Source organism: Trachypithecus francoisi, unplaced genomic scaffold (assembly GCF_009764315.1).
Source record: "Trachypithecus francoisi isolate TF-2019V2 unplaced genomic scaffold, Tfra_2.0 Lachesis_group15, whole genome shotgun sequence".
NCBI lineage: Eukaryota > Metazoa > Chordata > Mammalia > Primates > Cercopithecidae > Trachypithecus > Trachypithecus francoisi.
In genome coordinates, this window is record NW_022681460.1 from 111,351,181 (window position 1) to 111,366,911 (window position 15,731).

General features: G+C 46.2%; 1 protein-coding gene across 2 annotated transcripts in view; it reads left to right on the forward strand.

The window, feature by feature from the left end:
• Window positions 1-15,731, forward strand: part of CREBBP (CREB binding protein) — a 163,966-nt gene that overhangs the window by 107,278 nt on the left and 40,957 nt on the right. The window contains exons 12-16 of one of the 2 annotated variants that reach the window (XM_033235916.1): window positions 1,681-1,805; window positions 2,788-2,967; window positions 6,762-7,178; window positions 8,384-8,563; window positions 10,134-10,323. In XM_033235916.1, the coding sequence (XP_033091807.1) occupies window positions 1,681-1,805; window positions 2,788-2,967; window positions 6,762-7,178; window positions 8,384-8,563; window positions 10,134-10,323 (1,092 nt within the window). The remainder of the gene's footprint in view (window positions 1-1,680; window positions 1,806-2,787; window positions 2,968-6,761; window positions 7,179-8,383; window positions 8,564-10,133; window positions 10,324-15,731) is intronic. The other variant, XM_033235917.1, reaches the window with a different exon arrangement.

Genomic DNA, 15,731 nt, shown 5'->3' on the forward strand with positions numbered 1-15,731 from the left:
CTCAAAAAAAAAAAAAAAAAAAAGTTGTATTTGTATTGCATCCTGGAAAAGACATGGTAGATAAGCTGATATGGAAAAAAATTTATCAGGGACTTGTTTTGATGGACTAGATTTGAGGGGTGAAAGAAATCAAGGAGTCAGGCTAGGCGCAGTGGCTCACACCTGTAATCCCAGCACTTTGGAGGTCAAAGCAGGAGGATCACTTGAGGTCAGGAGTTCGAGACCAGCCTGGCCAACATGGTGAAACCCCATCTCTATTAAAAATACAAAAATTAGCTGGTCATGGCGGTGCACATCTGTAATCCCAGCTACTCAGGAGGCTGAGGCAGGAGAATCACTTGAACCCAGAAGGCAGAGGCTGCAGTGAGTTGAGATTGTATCACTGCACTCCAGCGAGAGCAACAAGAGTGAAACCCCATCTCAAAAAAAAAAAGAAAGAAATCAAGGAGTCAGAGAAATTGAGTCTCAGGAAAGTGGCTGGATGCTGTATTGGGGATTGGTCCAGGACTTGGGCCTAAATAGGAGGATGCTGCTGGTGTGGGGTATGATGAGCCTGCTGTTTACCAGCAGAATATTAGAATAGATGTTTTCTGGTTATGCACTTAGCAACCTCCCTACCAGCACATCTGGGTAAATACAGATTTCTTTAAATGCTGTTCCTTAGTAATTGTTTTTCATTTTGTTTAAAAAAATTCTCAAGGAGAGGGGAAGCTTACATTACAGACTCCCTGGAAAGTCTTCCTGGTCTGCATTGGCACTCAGTTATTTGAAGGTACAATTTCTAGGTAGTCGTTGAAGGTAGTGTTCCGTGAGAGTCATCCTTTGGGCCTTCTTATGACTACAGCAGCGCTAAGGTAACACCTTCCAGAAATTCTCTAAATGGTTCTGTCAGATTTTAGTGTTGGTCCTAAGACTCATTTGAACTGGTGCTTCTTTAGACTCAGAGTTTACAGAGTATTGTTATAAATTGGAAGGAACTAGATACCACAGTCTGGAGACACTTACTGGCTGTGGAGTGTCTTTCAGTGATGTGGTGCTCCTGTAAACTACACAAGGCTAGGGTTGAGGACGGCTGACCCTTGGGCACTTCTTAATGCTTAAAGTGCTTGCAAAATTAAAAGAATGTTTGGAGTCTTAGCACAGATTCAAACAATGAATGTAAACCCAGCAGAGAGCTGGGAAGCCTCGGTTATGGGCACCAGCTGCCCCAGGCATTAGGTATGGGTGTGCACAGAAGCTTGCCCTGGCCTCTGGAAACATCTCTTCTGTAGACTGTGGGGGTGCTGTCGTTTCAGGGCACCTCCTCACCCTCTTTGTTGCTATGATACTTTGTTCGGTACTCTGCCCTCTGCCCTCTGCCCTCTGGCTCAGCTCTACCTCAGCCTCATTTAATGTCTCGCTTACTTGTTCCTGTCTTACCCAACCTTATGCCTTCATGTCCTTGTCCTTCCCTCGAACTCCTCACTGTGCCACTCTCACCACACCCACATTGATGCCATTTTCTCTGGATGTAGAGAAGTTTGTTCCTTCATCATCTTCATTGATTAATTGGGTGATTTCTTTTCAGTTTTCTGTTGCCTATGTGTTCCATCTTATTTTACTTAGAGTTTATTTAGCAAGTTGCAATTCTGTTTTCCTGTGGGTGCTTTTCCTAATGAACTATTGTGGGTACATTTACAGGGATGAATTCGTTTAACCCCATGTCCTTGGGGAACGTCCAGTTGCCACAAGCACCCATGGGACCTCGTGCAGCCTCCCCAATGAACCACTCTGTCCAGATGAACAGCATGGGCTCAGTGCCAGGGGTAAGTGTTCTCTTTAGCTGTGCTGCAGATAGCCCTCCCTCTCACATGGAACATTATCTGAGCAGCAGAATCCATGTCAGTTGAGAATCCTGTGGTTCTTCCTTTGAATTTGGGTTTTGCTTTATTTCTTTCATCTCTCCTTTAAAGAATATCTTCATTACTACACAGAATTATTTGACTGTTTTTTTGTTTGTTTGTTGTTGTTGTTGTTGTTTTTTTTTTTTTTTTTTTTTTGAGACGGAGGCTCGCTCTGTCGCCCAGGCTGGAGTGCAGTGGCCGGATCTCAGCTCACTGCAAGCTCCGCCTCCCAGGTTTACACCATTCTCCTGCCTCAGCCTCCCGAGTAGCTGGGACTACAGGCGCCCGCCACCTCACCCGGCTAGTTTTTTGTGTTTTTTTAGTAGAGACGGGGTTTCACCGTGTTAGCCAGGATGGTCTCGATCTCCTGACCTCGTGATCCACCCTTCTCGGCCTCCCAAAGTGCTGGGATTACAGGCTTGAGCCACCGCACCCGGCCGACTGTTAGTTATTTTATTGGAATAACAAATTCATAGGAATGTGTGGCTTTGTGAGAATGTGGGAGTTCCAAGGCTGGAGAAGGCAGCCTCAGATATGTGGCCAGCAGGGAATTGTCAGCATCTGTTGACTGAGAGCTCGCTCCTCCGAGGCTGCTTTCTAAACACTTTAGAGAACTCATACGTAGGCATGTCTTAAATTTTAAATTATAGTCTGCTATTGATTTCTATTCAGAGGACATTTTGAAGCTGGCTCATTTGAGAGATTGCCTGAGAAAGTGTGTAAAGTACCCAGGAGCCCGGGAGTTCTTAGCAAGTGGTGATCTCCTCCCATGAGGAAGGGCAGGATGTGAGCCCTGTGCTTGGCATCTCTGGGGTTGTGAGGCCTTGGATCATTCTGGCTCACCTTGAAAACTCTGGCTGTTAGCTTTGGAACTACAGCTCTGGTGGTGCTTGTTGTCTTGTAGATGGCCATTTCTCCTTCCCGAATGCCTCAGCCTCCAAACATGATGGGTGCACACAGCAACAACATGATGGCCCAGGCGCCTGCTCAGAGCCAGTTTCTGCCACAGAACCAGTTCCCGCCATCCAGCGGGGCGATGAGTGTGGGCATGGGGCAGCCGCCAGCCCAAACAGGCGTGTCACAGGTACTGTGCCCCATTGGGAACCGTGCTCCCTAAAAGATAAAATTCTCGTTTTAAGGTTTTTTGTTTTGTTTTGTTTTGTTTTTTGTTTTTTTTTTCCTGTCTTCCTTCGGGGAAATTAAAATTCCAGAATGCACATTTCATTTCTGTGTATCAGCATCTCTTTATTTTCCCCACCTTTGTCTTATAGTCCTTACCTTGTTTGGACTTTCTCTTATCCTCTCTGAGTTAACTATATGCAAAAGTGGTAATGGATTTACTTTTTTTGGTTTGTATGCTTTTGTGTTTTGATCTTGGGGTTTTTGTTTTCCTATTTTTTGTTTGTGTATTTTAAATTCTAAGTTTAATGTGACTCTGAGAGACATGAGGATTTTTGTGTTGTTGTTGTTGTTGAGACAGAGTCTCTCTCTGTCACCCAGGCTGGACTGCAGTGGCCGGATCTCAGCTCACTGCAAGCTCCACCTCCCGGGTTTACGCCATTCTCCTGCCTCAGCCTCCCAAGTAGCTCGGACTACAGGCGCCCACCACCTCACCCGGCTAGTTTTTTGTATTTTTTAGTAGAGACGGGGTTTCACCATGTTAGCCAGGGTGGTCTCGATCTCCTGACCTCATGATCCACCCGTCTCGGCCTCCCAAAGTGCTGGGATTACAGGCTTGAGCCACCGCGCCCAGCCGACATGAGAATTTTAAAAAGGGAGTGAGAAGGATCCATGAATTCACTTTTGGTGATGTGGCTTTCGTATCTTTTGCCCTGTCTCCACTGCCAGGTGAAGTCAAGCTAATAGAATCATTTCAGTAGTTCTCTTCCTGTTGAATGTTTTAAATTTCTCAATCTAGAGCTGAAGAAAATGATTTTCCATTTATTCCTTTTTTTCCTTTTTTGTTGTAGTGCATATGATTGCTACTGTATACAAAATATACACATATTTAAAACAGACCAGGCTGGGCGCGGTGGCTCAAGCCTGTAATCCCAGCACTTTGGGAGGCCGAGATGGGGGGATCACGAGGTCAGGAGATGAGACCATCCTGGCTAACACGGTGAAACCCTGTCTCTACTAAAAAATACAAAAAACTAGCCGGGCGAGGTGGCGGGCCCCTGTAGTCCCAGCTACTCCGGAGGCTGAGGCAGGAGAATGGCGTAAACCCAGGAGGCGGAGCTTGCAGTGAGCTGAGATCCGGCCACTGCACTTCCAGCCTGGGCCACAGAGCAAGACTCCGTCTCAAAATAAATAAATAAATAAATAAAACAGACCAAATCCTCCCTAAAAGATAAAATTGTTGTTTTAAGTTTGTTGTTTTGTTTTGTTTTGTTTTGTTTGAGACAGGGTCTCGCTCTGTTGTCCAGGCTGGGGTGCAGTGGTGCGGTCTCAGCTTTGCAATCTCCACAGATTCAGAGCCGCAGGTTCAAGTGATTCTCCTGCCTAAGGCTGCCAAGTGCCTGGGATTACAGACGCGTGCCACCACACCCAGCTAATTGCCTCCCAAAGTGCTGGGATTACAGGCGTAAGCTGCTGCACCCAGCCTTGTTTTGAGTTTTTAATGTGAAATAATGCAGCATAAGTCATTATTATATATTAGATTTCCTCACTAAATAATCTTAATTTTCCGTAACATTTCATTGCTCTAGAACAAGGATCAGCAAACATCATGTAAAGGGCCAGATACTAAATATTTTCAGCTTTGCAGGCCATTCAGTCTTGGTTTTCATTTACTTCTGTTCTTGCAGTGCAGAAGCTGCCATGGTACATAAATGAGCTGGCTGTGTGCCAATAAAGCTTTATTTACAGAAACAGCTCGGTGTGTTTGGCCCTGGTATTTTGCCAACCCCTGCTCTAGAACAGTGATTCAGAATCGTTTTTAAAATGTTCACAAATAATTCTGAAGTGTCTTCCCAGTATAGAACCACTACACTGGAACAGTTCTCTTTCAGTAACTAAGTGTGTGTGTGTGTGTGTGTGCGTGTGTGTGTGTGTGTCTGTGTGTTTCAGAGAGAATGTTTTTTAATTTTTAATTGTTAAGGGTACTTATGGATGTATATATTTATGGTCAATAACTTTTTCTTATTTTTATTTATTTTATAGTCCCCAGGGAAGAAGCAACTTAAAAAAAAAATACGTTTTTCTAAGCTAAGCTTAGAAAATGTTAAAGAATACTTGGTACATGTTACAGAACATGAAGCTTACAGGCTGGGTCAATGTACGGTAGCCCCCTGATCTGCCTTTTCACTTTCTGAGGTTTCAGTTACCTGGGATCAACTGTGGTCCAAAAATATTAAATAGAAAATTCTGGGAATAAATAATTCATACGTGTTAAATTAATTAGCCAGGCATGATGGTGCATGCCTATAATCCCAGCTGCTGAAGAGGCTGAGGCAGGAGAATCGTTTGAACCTGGAAGGTGGAGGTTGCAGTGAGCCAAGATCATGCCATTGCACTCCAGCCTGGCTGACAGAGAGATATTCTGTCTTTAAAAAAAAAAGATTTTGGGCCGGGCGCGGTGGCTGAAGCCTGTAATCCCAGCACTTTGGGAGGCCGAGACGGGCGGATCATGAGGTCAGGAGATCGAGACCATCCTGGCTAACACGGTGAAACCCCGTCTCTACTAAAAAATACAAAAAACTAGCCGGGCGAGGTGGCGGGCACCTGTAGTCCCAGCTACTCGGGAGGCTGAGGCAGGAGAATGGCGTGAACCCGGGAGGCGGAGCTTGCAGTGAGCTGAGATCCAGCCACAGCACTCCAGCCTGGGCGGCAGAGCGAGACTCCGTCTCAAAAAAAAAAAAAAAAAAGATTTTAAGTTGAATGCCATTCTAAGTTGCATGATGAACTGCCTCACCATCCACTCTGTGCTACCAGAGATATGAATCATTTATTTGTCCAGCATTTCCACACTGTAGACACTACCCGCCTGTTAGTCACTGAGTGTCCACCTTGGTTGTCAGATCCAAAAAATCTTGGTAAATACTGGGTTCCGTACTATATGCAGTTTCAGGCATTCCAAGAATGGAGGTCTTGGAATGTATCCAAGTGGATATGAGGGGACTGCTGTAGATGTATTTGTTTAAGCCATAAGTTTCAATGGTTATTTTAATTATATAAATCAGACTATAAGAAATGTGTATAGTTTTATCATTGTTGAGGAGTGCACGTTACAAGTGTATAGCTCAGTGAATTTTCACAAACAGAATACTCCCAAGAAAATGTGATTAAATTCGTATACATTTGGCTGGGCGCAGTGGCTCACACCTGTAATCCCAGCACTTTGGGAGGCCAAGGCGGGCGGATCACGAGGTCAGGAGATCAGGATCATCCTGGCTAACATGGGAAACCCCGTCTCTACTAAAAATACAAAAAATTATCCGGGTGTGGTGGCGGATGCCTGTAGTCCCAGCTACTCGAGAGGCTGAGGCAGGAGAATGGCGTGAACCCAGGAGGTGGAGCTTGCAGTGAGCCGAGATTGCACCACTGCACTCCAGCCTGGATGACAGAGCGGAGTCTCAAAAAATAAATAAATAAATAAATATTTTAAAATAAAAATACACATACAAAAATTAGCTGGGCATGGTGGTGGGCACCTGTAATCCCTGCTACTCAAAAAGCCGAGAAAGGAGAATTGCTTGAAACTGGGAGATAGAGGCTGCAGTGAGCCAAGATAGCACCATTGTATTCCAGCCTGGTGACAAGAACGAAACTCTGTCTCAAAAAAAACAAAAAAAAAGTCATACATTTAAGTTTTCAAATGTTTTGTCACATTTCCAAACGTGGGAAATAACTTTAACATACTCTGTCCATTTCTGGTAGGGACAGGTGCCTGGTGCTGCTCTTCCTAACCCTCTCAACATGCTGGGGCCTCAGGCCAGCCAGCTGCCTTGCCCTCCAGTGACACAGTCACCATTGCACCCAACACCGCCTCCTGCTTCCACGGCTGCTGGCATGCCATCTCTCCAGCACACAACACCACCTGGGATGACTCCTCCCCAGCCAGCAGCTCCCACTCAGCCATCAACTCCTGTGTCGTCTTCCGGGCAGACTCCCACCCCGACTCCTGGCTCAGTGCCCAGTGCTACCCAAACGCAGAGCACCCCTACAGTCCAAGCAGCAGCCCAGGCCCAGGTGACCCCGCAGCCTCAAACCCCAGTTCAGCCCCCGTCTGTGGCTACCCCTCAGTCGTCGCAGCAACAGCCGACGCCTGTGCACGCCCAGCCTCCTGGCACACCGGTAAGGCTCTCTCTGTCTGCTGGTTTTGGGTCAAGACTCTTAGAAGATAATTTTCCCATAAAAATTGTCTGTCAGTCCAGGTGCAGTGGTTCACACCTGCAATTTCAGCACCTTGGGAGGACAAGGTGGGAGAATCGCTTGAGCCCATGAATTCAAGACCAGCCTGGGCAACATAGTGAGACCTTGTCTCTACAAAAAAAAAAAAAATTTAACTAGACAAGCATGGTGGTGTGTACCTGTATTCCTAGCCACTCAGAAGGCTTGGGTGGGAAGATCACTTGAGCCTAGCAGGTGCAGGTTACAGTGAGCCAAGATCGCACCACTGTACTCCAGCCTGGGCTACAGAGCGAGGCATTGTCATTTTTTGTTTGTTTACTTAAAACTCCATTGAGGCTGGGCACGGTGGTTCACGCCTGTAATCCCACCACTTTGGGAGGTTGAGGCGGGTGGATCACCGGAGGTCAGGAGTTCGAGACCAGCCTGGCCAAAATTGTGAAACCTTGTCTCCACAAAAATTAGCCAGGCATGATGGCGGGTGCCTGTATTCCCAGCTACTCGGGAGGCTGAGGCGGGAGAATCGCCTGAGCCTAGGAGGCAGGAATTATATTGAGCCGAGATCATGCCATTGCACTCCAGCCTAGATGACAGAGTGAGTGAGACTCCATCTCAAAAAAAAAAAACAACTCCATTGAGTGAGAATTTGCAAGTTAGGAATTCTTTTAGTGGTTCCTTCTTGTAATGTTCATTTACTCCCCCAGCACCCGTGTTTCTATCGTTCACACAGGTTGGGTAACACTCTGGCTTTGGGTAGGCGCTTGATTTCCCTCCCTTCAGATGTGCTTAGACATTCATAATTCAGCCTTTTACCATACACGTTAACCACCGTATTGAAGGGAATTAATTTCAAAATATGAAGTTTCATGATTTATCTAGAAAACTTCGTGAAAATAATTCTATCTCAAAGTTTGAAAAGCTCTGCTGTTTCCTCTGCCTTTGTGGCAAGACCTGAGTTGTGCCTCTGGCTGCTGTTACCTCCCTCTAGAACTTGTTCGTACTTTAACCTCCGTTCTTCGGTTTCACCGAAGGGTACCTGCTGGATCAGTATTGAGAAGTCTTCACGGGAAATTGTAGGTTGCATGAGCAGCATAGTTGAAGATCATTTATGGCCTTGCTTACTGAAGTCAGTGCTTTTGGTTTTTTCACAGCTTTCCCAGGCAGCAGCCAGCATTGATAACAGGGTCCCTACCCCCTCCTCGGTGGCCAGTGCAGAAACCAATTCCCAGCAGCCAGGACCTGACGTACCTGTGCTGGAAATGAAGGCGGAGACCCAGACGGAGGACACTGAACCTGATCCTGGTGAATCCAAAGGGGAGCCCAGGTCTGAGGTGGGTGCCGCTCCCTAGGAATGTGTTGATGGCTGTGTGTCGCAACTGCCGCCAGGTGTCCTTGGGCGAGGCTTGGAGCCTGCCATGGGTATCCCTGACTTTAGTTAAAATATTCTGGTTGAATGTGGGTTCAGGGTTCAGCATGTAGGAAACTGATTTAAAACTGCTTGGTTTTTTCATTTTTAAATGTGAGAGGTGGGTTTATTTTGCCAGAAATGAAGAATACTGGCCTATATTTGAAATATTTGAATCATCCAACAGCCTTTTATTTGATGTCCTCCGTTCATTTCTAGTTCTGCAGAGGTAGACTACAGAAGGGGTGGTGGATTCATTTACTAATTAACCTATGGCAGAAGCTGAAAACTGGCAGACCGTGGGCTGGATCCAGCCTGTAAATGTGTTTGGCCCACACAATACCTTAAAAATCAGGAAATTGCAAATAAAACTCTAAATTTCTGGCTTTTCTTGAAAAATGAGATGCTTTCAGCATTGTGCCTGCATCCCTGTGTGACAACAGTCTGGTTGTAAACACCAACCGTGGTGGGCTCTCCAGTTAGCCACAGTCCCCAGTGCTCCTTCCTGTCTCATACCACACCTCCTGCCTCTAAAAAGGACTTTTGGTCCCTGCCCCAGCTTTCAAGGAGATTCTTATTCCAAATTAAGAAATATCTGTATGTGAAAAATCTGAGTATGTGCAATTTTTAAAGCACTTTTACATTTAAAAACTTTTAAATTAGGCCGGGCGCGGTAGCTCAAGCCTGTAATCCCAGCACTTTGGGAGGCCGAGACAGGTGGACCACGAGGTCAGGAGATCGAGACCATCCTGGCTAACACCGTGAAACCCCGTCTCTACTAAAAAATACAAAAAACTAGCCGGGCGAGGTGGCGGGCGCCTGTAGTCCCAGCTACTCGGGAGGCTGAGGCAGGAGAATGGCGTAAACCTGGAAGGCGGAGCTTGCAGTGCGCTGAGATCCTGGCACTGCACTCCAGCCTGGGTGATAGAGCGAGACTCCGTCTCAAAAAAAAAAAAAAAACTTTTAAATTAGACTGGGCATTGTGGCTCACGCCTGTAATCCCAGGACTTTGGGAGGCCAAGGCGGGTGGATCACTTGAGGTCAGGAGTTTGAGACCAGCCTGGACAACATGATGAAACCCCATCTCTACCAAAAATACAAAAAATTAGCCAAGCGTGTTGACACGCACCTGTAATCCCAGCTACTCGGGACGCTGGGGCAGGAGAATTGCTTGAAGCCAGGAGGCGGAGGTTGCAGTGAGCCAAGATCATGCCACTGCACTCCAGCCTGGGTGTCAGACTCCATCTCAAAAAAAAAAAAAAAAAAAATCACTTTTAAATATAGGACCATAATTGCACTGACTCTGTATTGAAGTGACTTAATGAACACCAAGTACTTTATTTCTTCTTCTGAAAGAGAAGAGGAATCATAAATGCAACTCTGACTAGAGGAAAGTTTTAACAAACCCATCTTAGGCTTGTAAGAGCCTTCCAGTGAGGCTGAGGTAACATAAAAGTGTTTAATATTCTTATGTTATCTGTAATGTTTTTCTCAAGATAATGGAGGAGGATTTGCATGGAGCTTCCCAAGTTAAAGAAGAAACAGACCCAGCAGAGCAGAAATCAGAATCAATGGAAGTGGATGAAAAGAAACCTGAAGTGAAAGTAGAAGTTAAAGAGGAAGAAGAGAGTAGCACTAACGGCACAGCCTCTCAGTCAACATCTCCTTCGCAGCCACGCAAAAAAAGTAGGCTGTTTATTCATTACCTTATTAAACCATGCTGCTTTTCCACGGTTTTGGGATTCCACGTGGAGGATTAGAAGCTAAAGTAGAAACATAATTCTGTCTGCCCTTTTACCTTTTTTGCCTGCCATTCCGCAGACTTCCCCTTGCAGAAATACTGAGGCTGAGCAGGACCCCAGCCCTGTGCCTGTGGGGTTCATGGTAGGAGTGAGAGATGAGCTACGGCTCTGAGGCCACCCTGGCTGCAGAGCTGTCTTCTGAGATGGTACTGGCAGTGGCCGGGGTTGAAATGGGTCTGGGTCCTTGAGCAGGCTAAGGAGCTTGGCTTTACTCATAAAGGTATAAAGAACCAGTGATGTATGTGAGTAGAAAAATAACCAAAAAAGCTATAATTTAAGGAAAATGATCATTATGACAGCAAAGGGGTGAGCTGGAGGCAGTTTTCTGCTGGTGCAGTGAGGAAGCTGAGCATGCAGAGTGAGGGACAGGGTGGCGCCTAGGGACCCTGTGTAGGGAGACATGGGGAGGGGTAGGTTAGGCAACTTTAGGGGTCTGAGATGTGTGGGATAAGCCCGCCTCCCAGTGGAAGTTGGATGGAATCCATTTGAGATGTATCCAAAGTAAAGAGATAACAAGGTATCAGAAAATTGTCAAGTGAACCTTAGAAATGGGAGTTGGGACTCAGCAAGTCCAAGACTGCAGATGACACTTTTGGGAAAGATTGCAGAGAACTGGTAGAGACTGAGACCATGTCACTCTGCAGCTGGAAGGGACCCTCGAGAGTGTGGAGTACAGTGAATCTGAGGGCTCTTTATGCTCTTAGAATTGAGGGCCCCAGAGAGCTGTTGTTTGTGTGGCTTATCTATCATTGCTTACTCTATTGGAAATTAAAATTGAGAAATTTGAGTACAGTGGCTCACACCTGTAATCCCAGCACTTTGGGAGGCCTTGATGGGAGGTTTGCTTGTTGCCGGGAATTCAAAACCAGCCTGAACAACATAGCAAGACTCCATCTCTACAAAAATAAAATAAAATTAGCTAAGTGTGGTGGTGCACGCTACTTGAGAAGCGGAAGCGGCAGGATCACCTGAGCCTATGAGTTTGAGGCTGCAGTGAGCCCAGATCATATCACTGCACTCTAGCCTAGGAGACAAAGTAAGATTCTTGTCTCAAAAAAAAGAGAAAAAATTTTAAATATTTAGTTCATTTAAAATAGTCTGTTACATGGCACCCATAGAAAACATTTATATGAAAAATAATTTTTCCAAAACAAAAATAAGTAAGAATAATGATGTTATTAAGGGCATCTGCCTTTGCATTTACTGTGTTGTGTTTGGTCATTTTGGTTGAAGTGTATGAAGAAAATCCTGTAGTTGGTAAAGGGAGAAGTATTTTCATAGCCTTTCAGCTGATTATGGATAGTCTTTGATACTATACCATATTAAGCCAGTGAAAGGTTCTTAAAGGTTCGTTACGACATTGAACCAGAATCTGTAGCACTGGATTTTTCATACTCTGTGACATTAGAATCCGTTGATCCATTTTGTACTTGGAATGGATGGTTTGTGCTTGCATTATTTTTTTTTTCAATTGACACTAAGTTCTGCAGATTTTCCATATGTTAACATATTTCACTATACAGTGTCAAAAAACAGTCACATTTGTTAATACCACCATCAGTCTCTTCAAACAAGTCTTACCAACTTTGAAAAGCAGGGCGTGCATGGTGGTTCACGCTTGTCATCTCAGCATTTTGGGAGGCTGAGGGGGAAAGTTTGCTTGAGCCCAGGAATTCAGGGTCTATGATTGCACCACTGCACTCTAGCCTGGAGCTCAGGAGTTCAAGACCAGCCTAGGCAACATGGTGAAACCTAATCTCTATAAAAAAAAAAAAAAAATTAGCTGGGCATGGGTAGTGCATGCCTGTAGCTTCAGCTACTCAAGATGTTGAGGTGGGAGAATCACCTGAGCCTGGGAGGTCAAAGACGCAGTGAGCCATGATCATGCCACTGTACTGCAGCCTGGGTGACAGAGTGAGGCCCTGTCTCAAAAAGGAATAGTAAAATAAATTTTGAGACGATGTCAAGCCCGTGTACAAGTTTTCCAAAACATTTGATTTTTTAATGAGAGTCCAAATTTTATCATTGGCATCGAATATTGTCAGTTGTCCTTGAAGTAACTGGCCCTCTTTTTTCATTTCTGAGAAAATGTCTGATATATAACTAGAGTTAGTAACTATAGCTTATCTCTCAGTCATTCTTGAAAGTTTTAAGGGGTCCACGAGGGCAAGCAGCTACTTCAGCTGTAAATTCCGACACTTGCACAAGTACTGCCTCCTCATGTGGCCACTGTGCATATGCAGCAGACATCTTTTATTCTGTATGATGAGATACACTGAATATTTCATCACACAGACTAAAAGACATGTACCAGGAGGCCGGGCGCGGTGGCTCACGCCTGTAATGCCAGCATTTTGGGAGGCCAAGGTGGGCGGATCACGAGGTCAGGAGATCAAGACCATCCTGGTTAACACGGTGTAACCACGTCTCTACTAAACAAAATACAAAAAATTAGCCAGGTGTGGTGGCGGGCGCCTGTAGTCCCAGCTACTCGGGAGACTGAAGCAGGAGAATGGCGTGAAACCGTGAGGCAGAGCTTGCGGTGAGCCGAGATCGCGCCACTGCACTCCAGCCTGGGCTACAGAGTGAGACTCCATTTCAAAAAAAAAAAAAAAAAAAAGATGTACCAAAGGCTGAGCTTTAATACAAGGAATACTTCTTACCACCTCATCAAGAATGTTTTTTCGGCCAGGTGTGGTAGCTCACGTCTGTAATCTCAGCACTTTGGAAGGCCAAAGTGGGAGGATCACTTGAAGCCAGGAGTTCAAGACCAGCCTGAGCAACATAGTAAGACCCTGTGTCTGCAAAAAATTAAAAATTAGCCAAGTGTGTGGTGGTGCATGCCTGTAGTCCTGGCTACTTAGGAGGCTGAGGCAGCAGGATCACTTGAGCTCAGGGATCCAAGGCTGCAGCAAACTGTGATGGCACTGTTGGACTCCAACCTGGACAACAGAGCAAGGCCCTATCTCAGAAATAAGTTAACTAAGAAATGAGTGGGCACAGTGGCTCCCACCTATAATCCCAGCTCTTTGGGAGGCCAAGACAGGAGGATCACTTACAGCCACGAGTTCAAGACCAGCCTGGGCAATGTAGTAAGACCCTGTCTCTATAAAACAATTTAAAAACTAGCCAGGTGTGGTAGTGCACCTGTGGTCCCAGTGGCTCAGGAGGCTGAGGTGGGAGGATTGCTTGAGCCCAGGAGGTTGAGGCTGCAGTGAACCATGATTGTGCCAGTGCATTCTAGCCTGGATGAGAGAGTGAGACCCTGTCTCAAAAATAAAGAATACTTTTTCTTGGCCGGAAGCAGTGGCTCATGCCTATAATCCAAGGACTTTGGGAGGCTAAGGCAGGAGGGATACTTGAGGCCAGGAGTTCAAACCATCCTGGGCAACATAGCAAGAACCCATCTCTACAAAAAAAAAAAATTTTTTTTTAAACAAATTTTCTTAAGCATGGCTGGTATTTTTTTCTTGGGACTGTACAGCAGCAGCAGTGTATGATAACAATAGAGTTTGATGATGTTGGCTTTGTTTTCCTTTGCTTTTGCTTTTTAGCCGGGTGTGGCAGCATTCACCTATAGTCCCAGCTACTCAGGAGTCTGAGGCAGGAGAACCACTTGAACCCAGGAGGCCGAGATTGCAGTGAGCCGAGGTCACGCCACTGCACTGCAGCCTGGGCAGTGGAGTGAGACTCCATCTCAAAAAAAAAAAAAGATTGCTTTTTCCCATCTGTGCAGATGTCTGACGTAGTGCAAAAGGCAAATGATGATCTAGTGTTGTAGAAGTTGCTTCAGGCCGGGCGCAGGGCTCATACCGGTAACCTCAGCACTTTGGGAGGCCGAGGCGGGCAGATCACCTGAGCTCAGGCATTCCAGACCAGCCTGGCCAGCATGGCGAAACCCTGTCTCTACTAAAAATACAAAAATTAGTTGGGCATGGTGGCGCATGCCTGTAATCCCAGCTACTTGGGAGGCTGAGGCAGAAGAATCACTTGAACCCGGGAGGCGGAGGTTGCAGTGAGCCGAGATGGTGCCATTGCACTCCAGGCTGGGCAACAAGAGAGAAACTTCATCTCAAAACAAAACAAAATTGTTTCAAGCTGGGCATTGGGGGTCATACCTGCAATTCCAGCACTTTTGGAGGATCACTTGAGGCCCAGAGTTCAAGACCACCCTGGGCAACATGGTGAGACCCTGTGTCTAGAGAAAAAATAAAAATATAGCTGGTTGTGGTGGTACGTGCTTATAGTCCTTGCTACTCATGAGGTAAAGTTAGGAGAGTTACTTGAGCCTAGAAGGTCAAGGTTGCATTGAGCTGTGATTATACTGCTGTAGTCCAATATAATCTCGTCTCAAAAAAAAAAAAAAAGTGGTTTCAGTTTTGATGAAATAATTTTCATCTTACAGTACATAGATAACTTGAGCACCTAAAATGTGACCAGGGTGGCCGGGCGTGTTGGCTCATGCCCATAATCCCAGCACTTTGGGAGGCCAAGGTAGGCGGATCCCGAGGTCAGGATATCAAGACCATCCTGGCTAACACGGTGAAACCCCGTCTCTACTAAAAATACAAAAAATTAGCCAGGCGTGGTGGCGGGCGCTTGTGGTCCCAGCTACTCGGGAGGCTGAGGCAGGAGAATGGCGCGAACCTAGGAGGCAGAGGTTGCAGTGAGCCAACATCGTGCCACTGCACTCCAGCCTGGGCAACAGAGCAAGACTCTGTCTCAAAAAAAAAAAAAAGTGACGAGAGCGACCGAGGAACTGAGTTTTTATTTTCTGTAATGTTACTCATTTGGTGAAATTTCAGTAGTCACAGGGGCTGGGGACTGGGATATGAGACAGCAGCCTCCAAGTGCTTGAGAGACGCGCTTTTGGGAGCTTCTGGTGCGCTGCAGCAACCCTGCCGCGTGGAGCAGGTCCTCGGGCTAGAGGAGGGGAGCGGTGCAGTTCACACACACTCCTGACTTCACTTCTGCACATATGGGATCTTCTTACAGAAAGGTGGTGGTAAAGACAGGAGTTTGAAAATGCTCTCCTCGGCCGGGTGCGGTGGCTCACGCCTGTACGAGATCGCACCACTGTGCTCCAGCCTGGGCAAGGGTGAGACTCCGTCTCAAAAAAAAGAGGCCGGGTGCGGTGGCTCAAGCCTGTAATCCCAGCACTTTGGGAGGCCGAGACGGGTGGATGACGAGGTCAGGAGATCGAGACCATCCTGGCTAACACGGTGAAACCCCGTCTCTACTAAAAAATACAAAAAACTAGCCAGGCGAAGTGGCGGGCACCTGTAGTCCCAG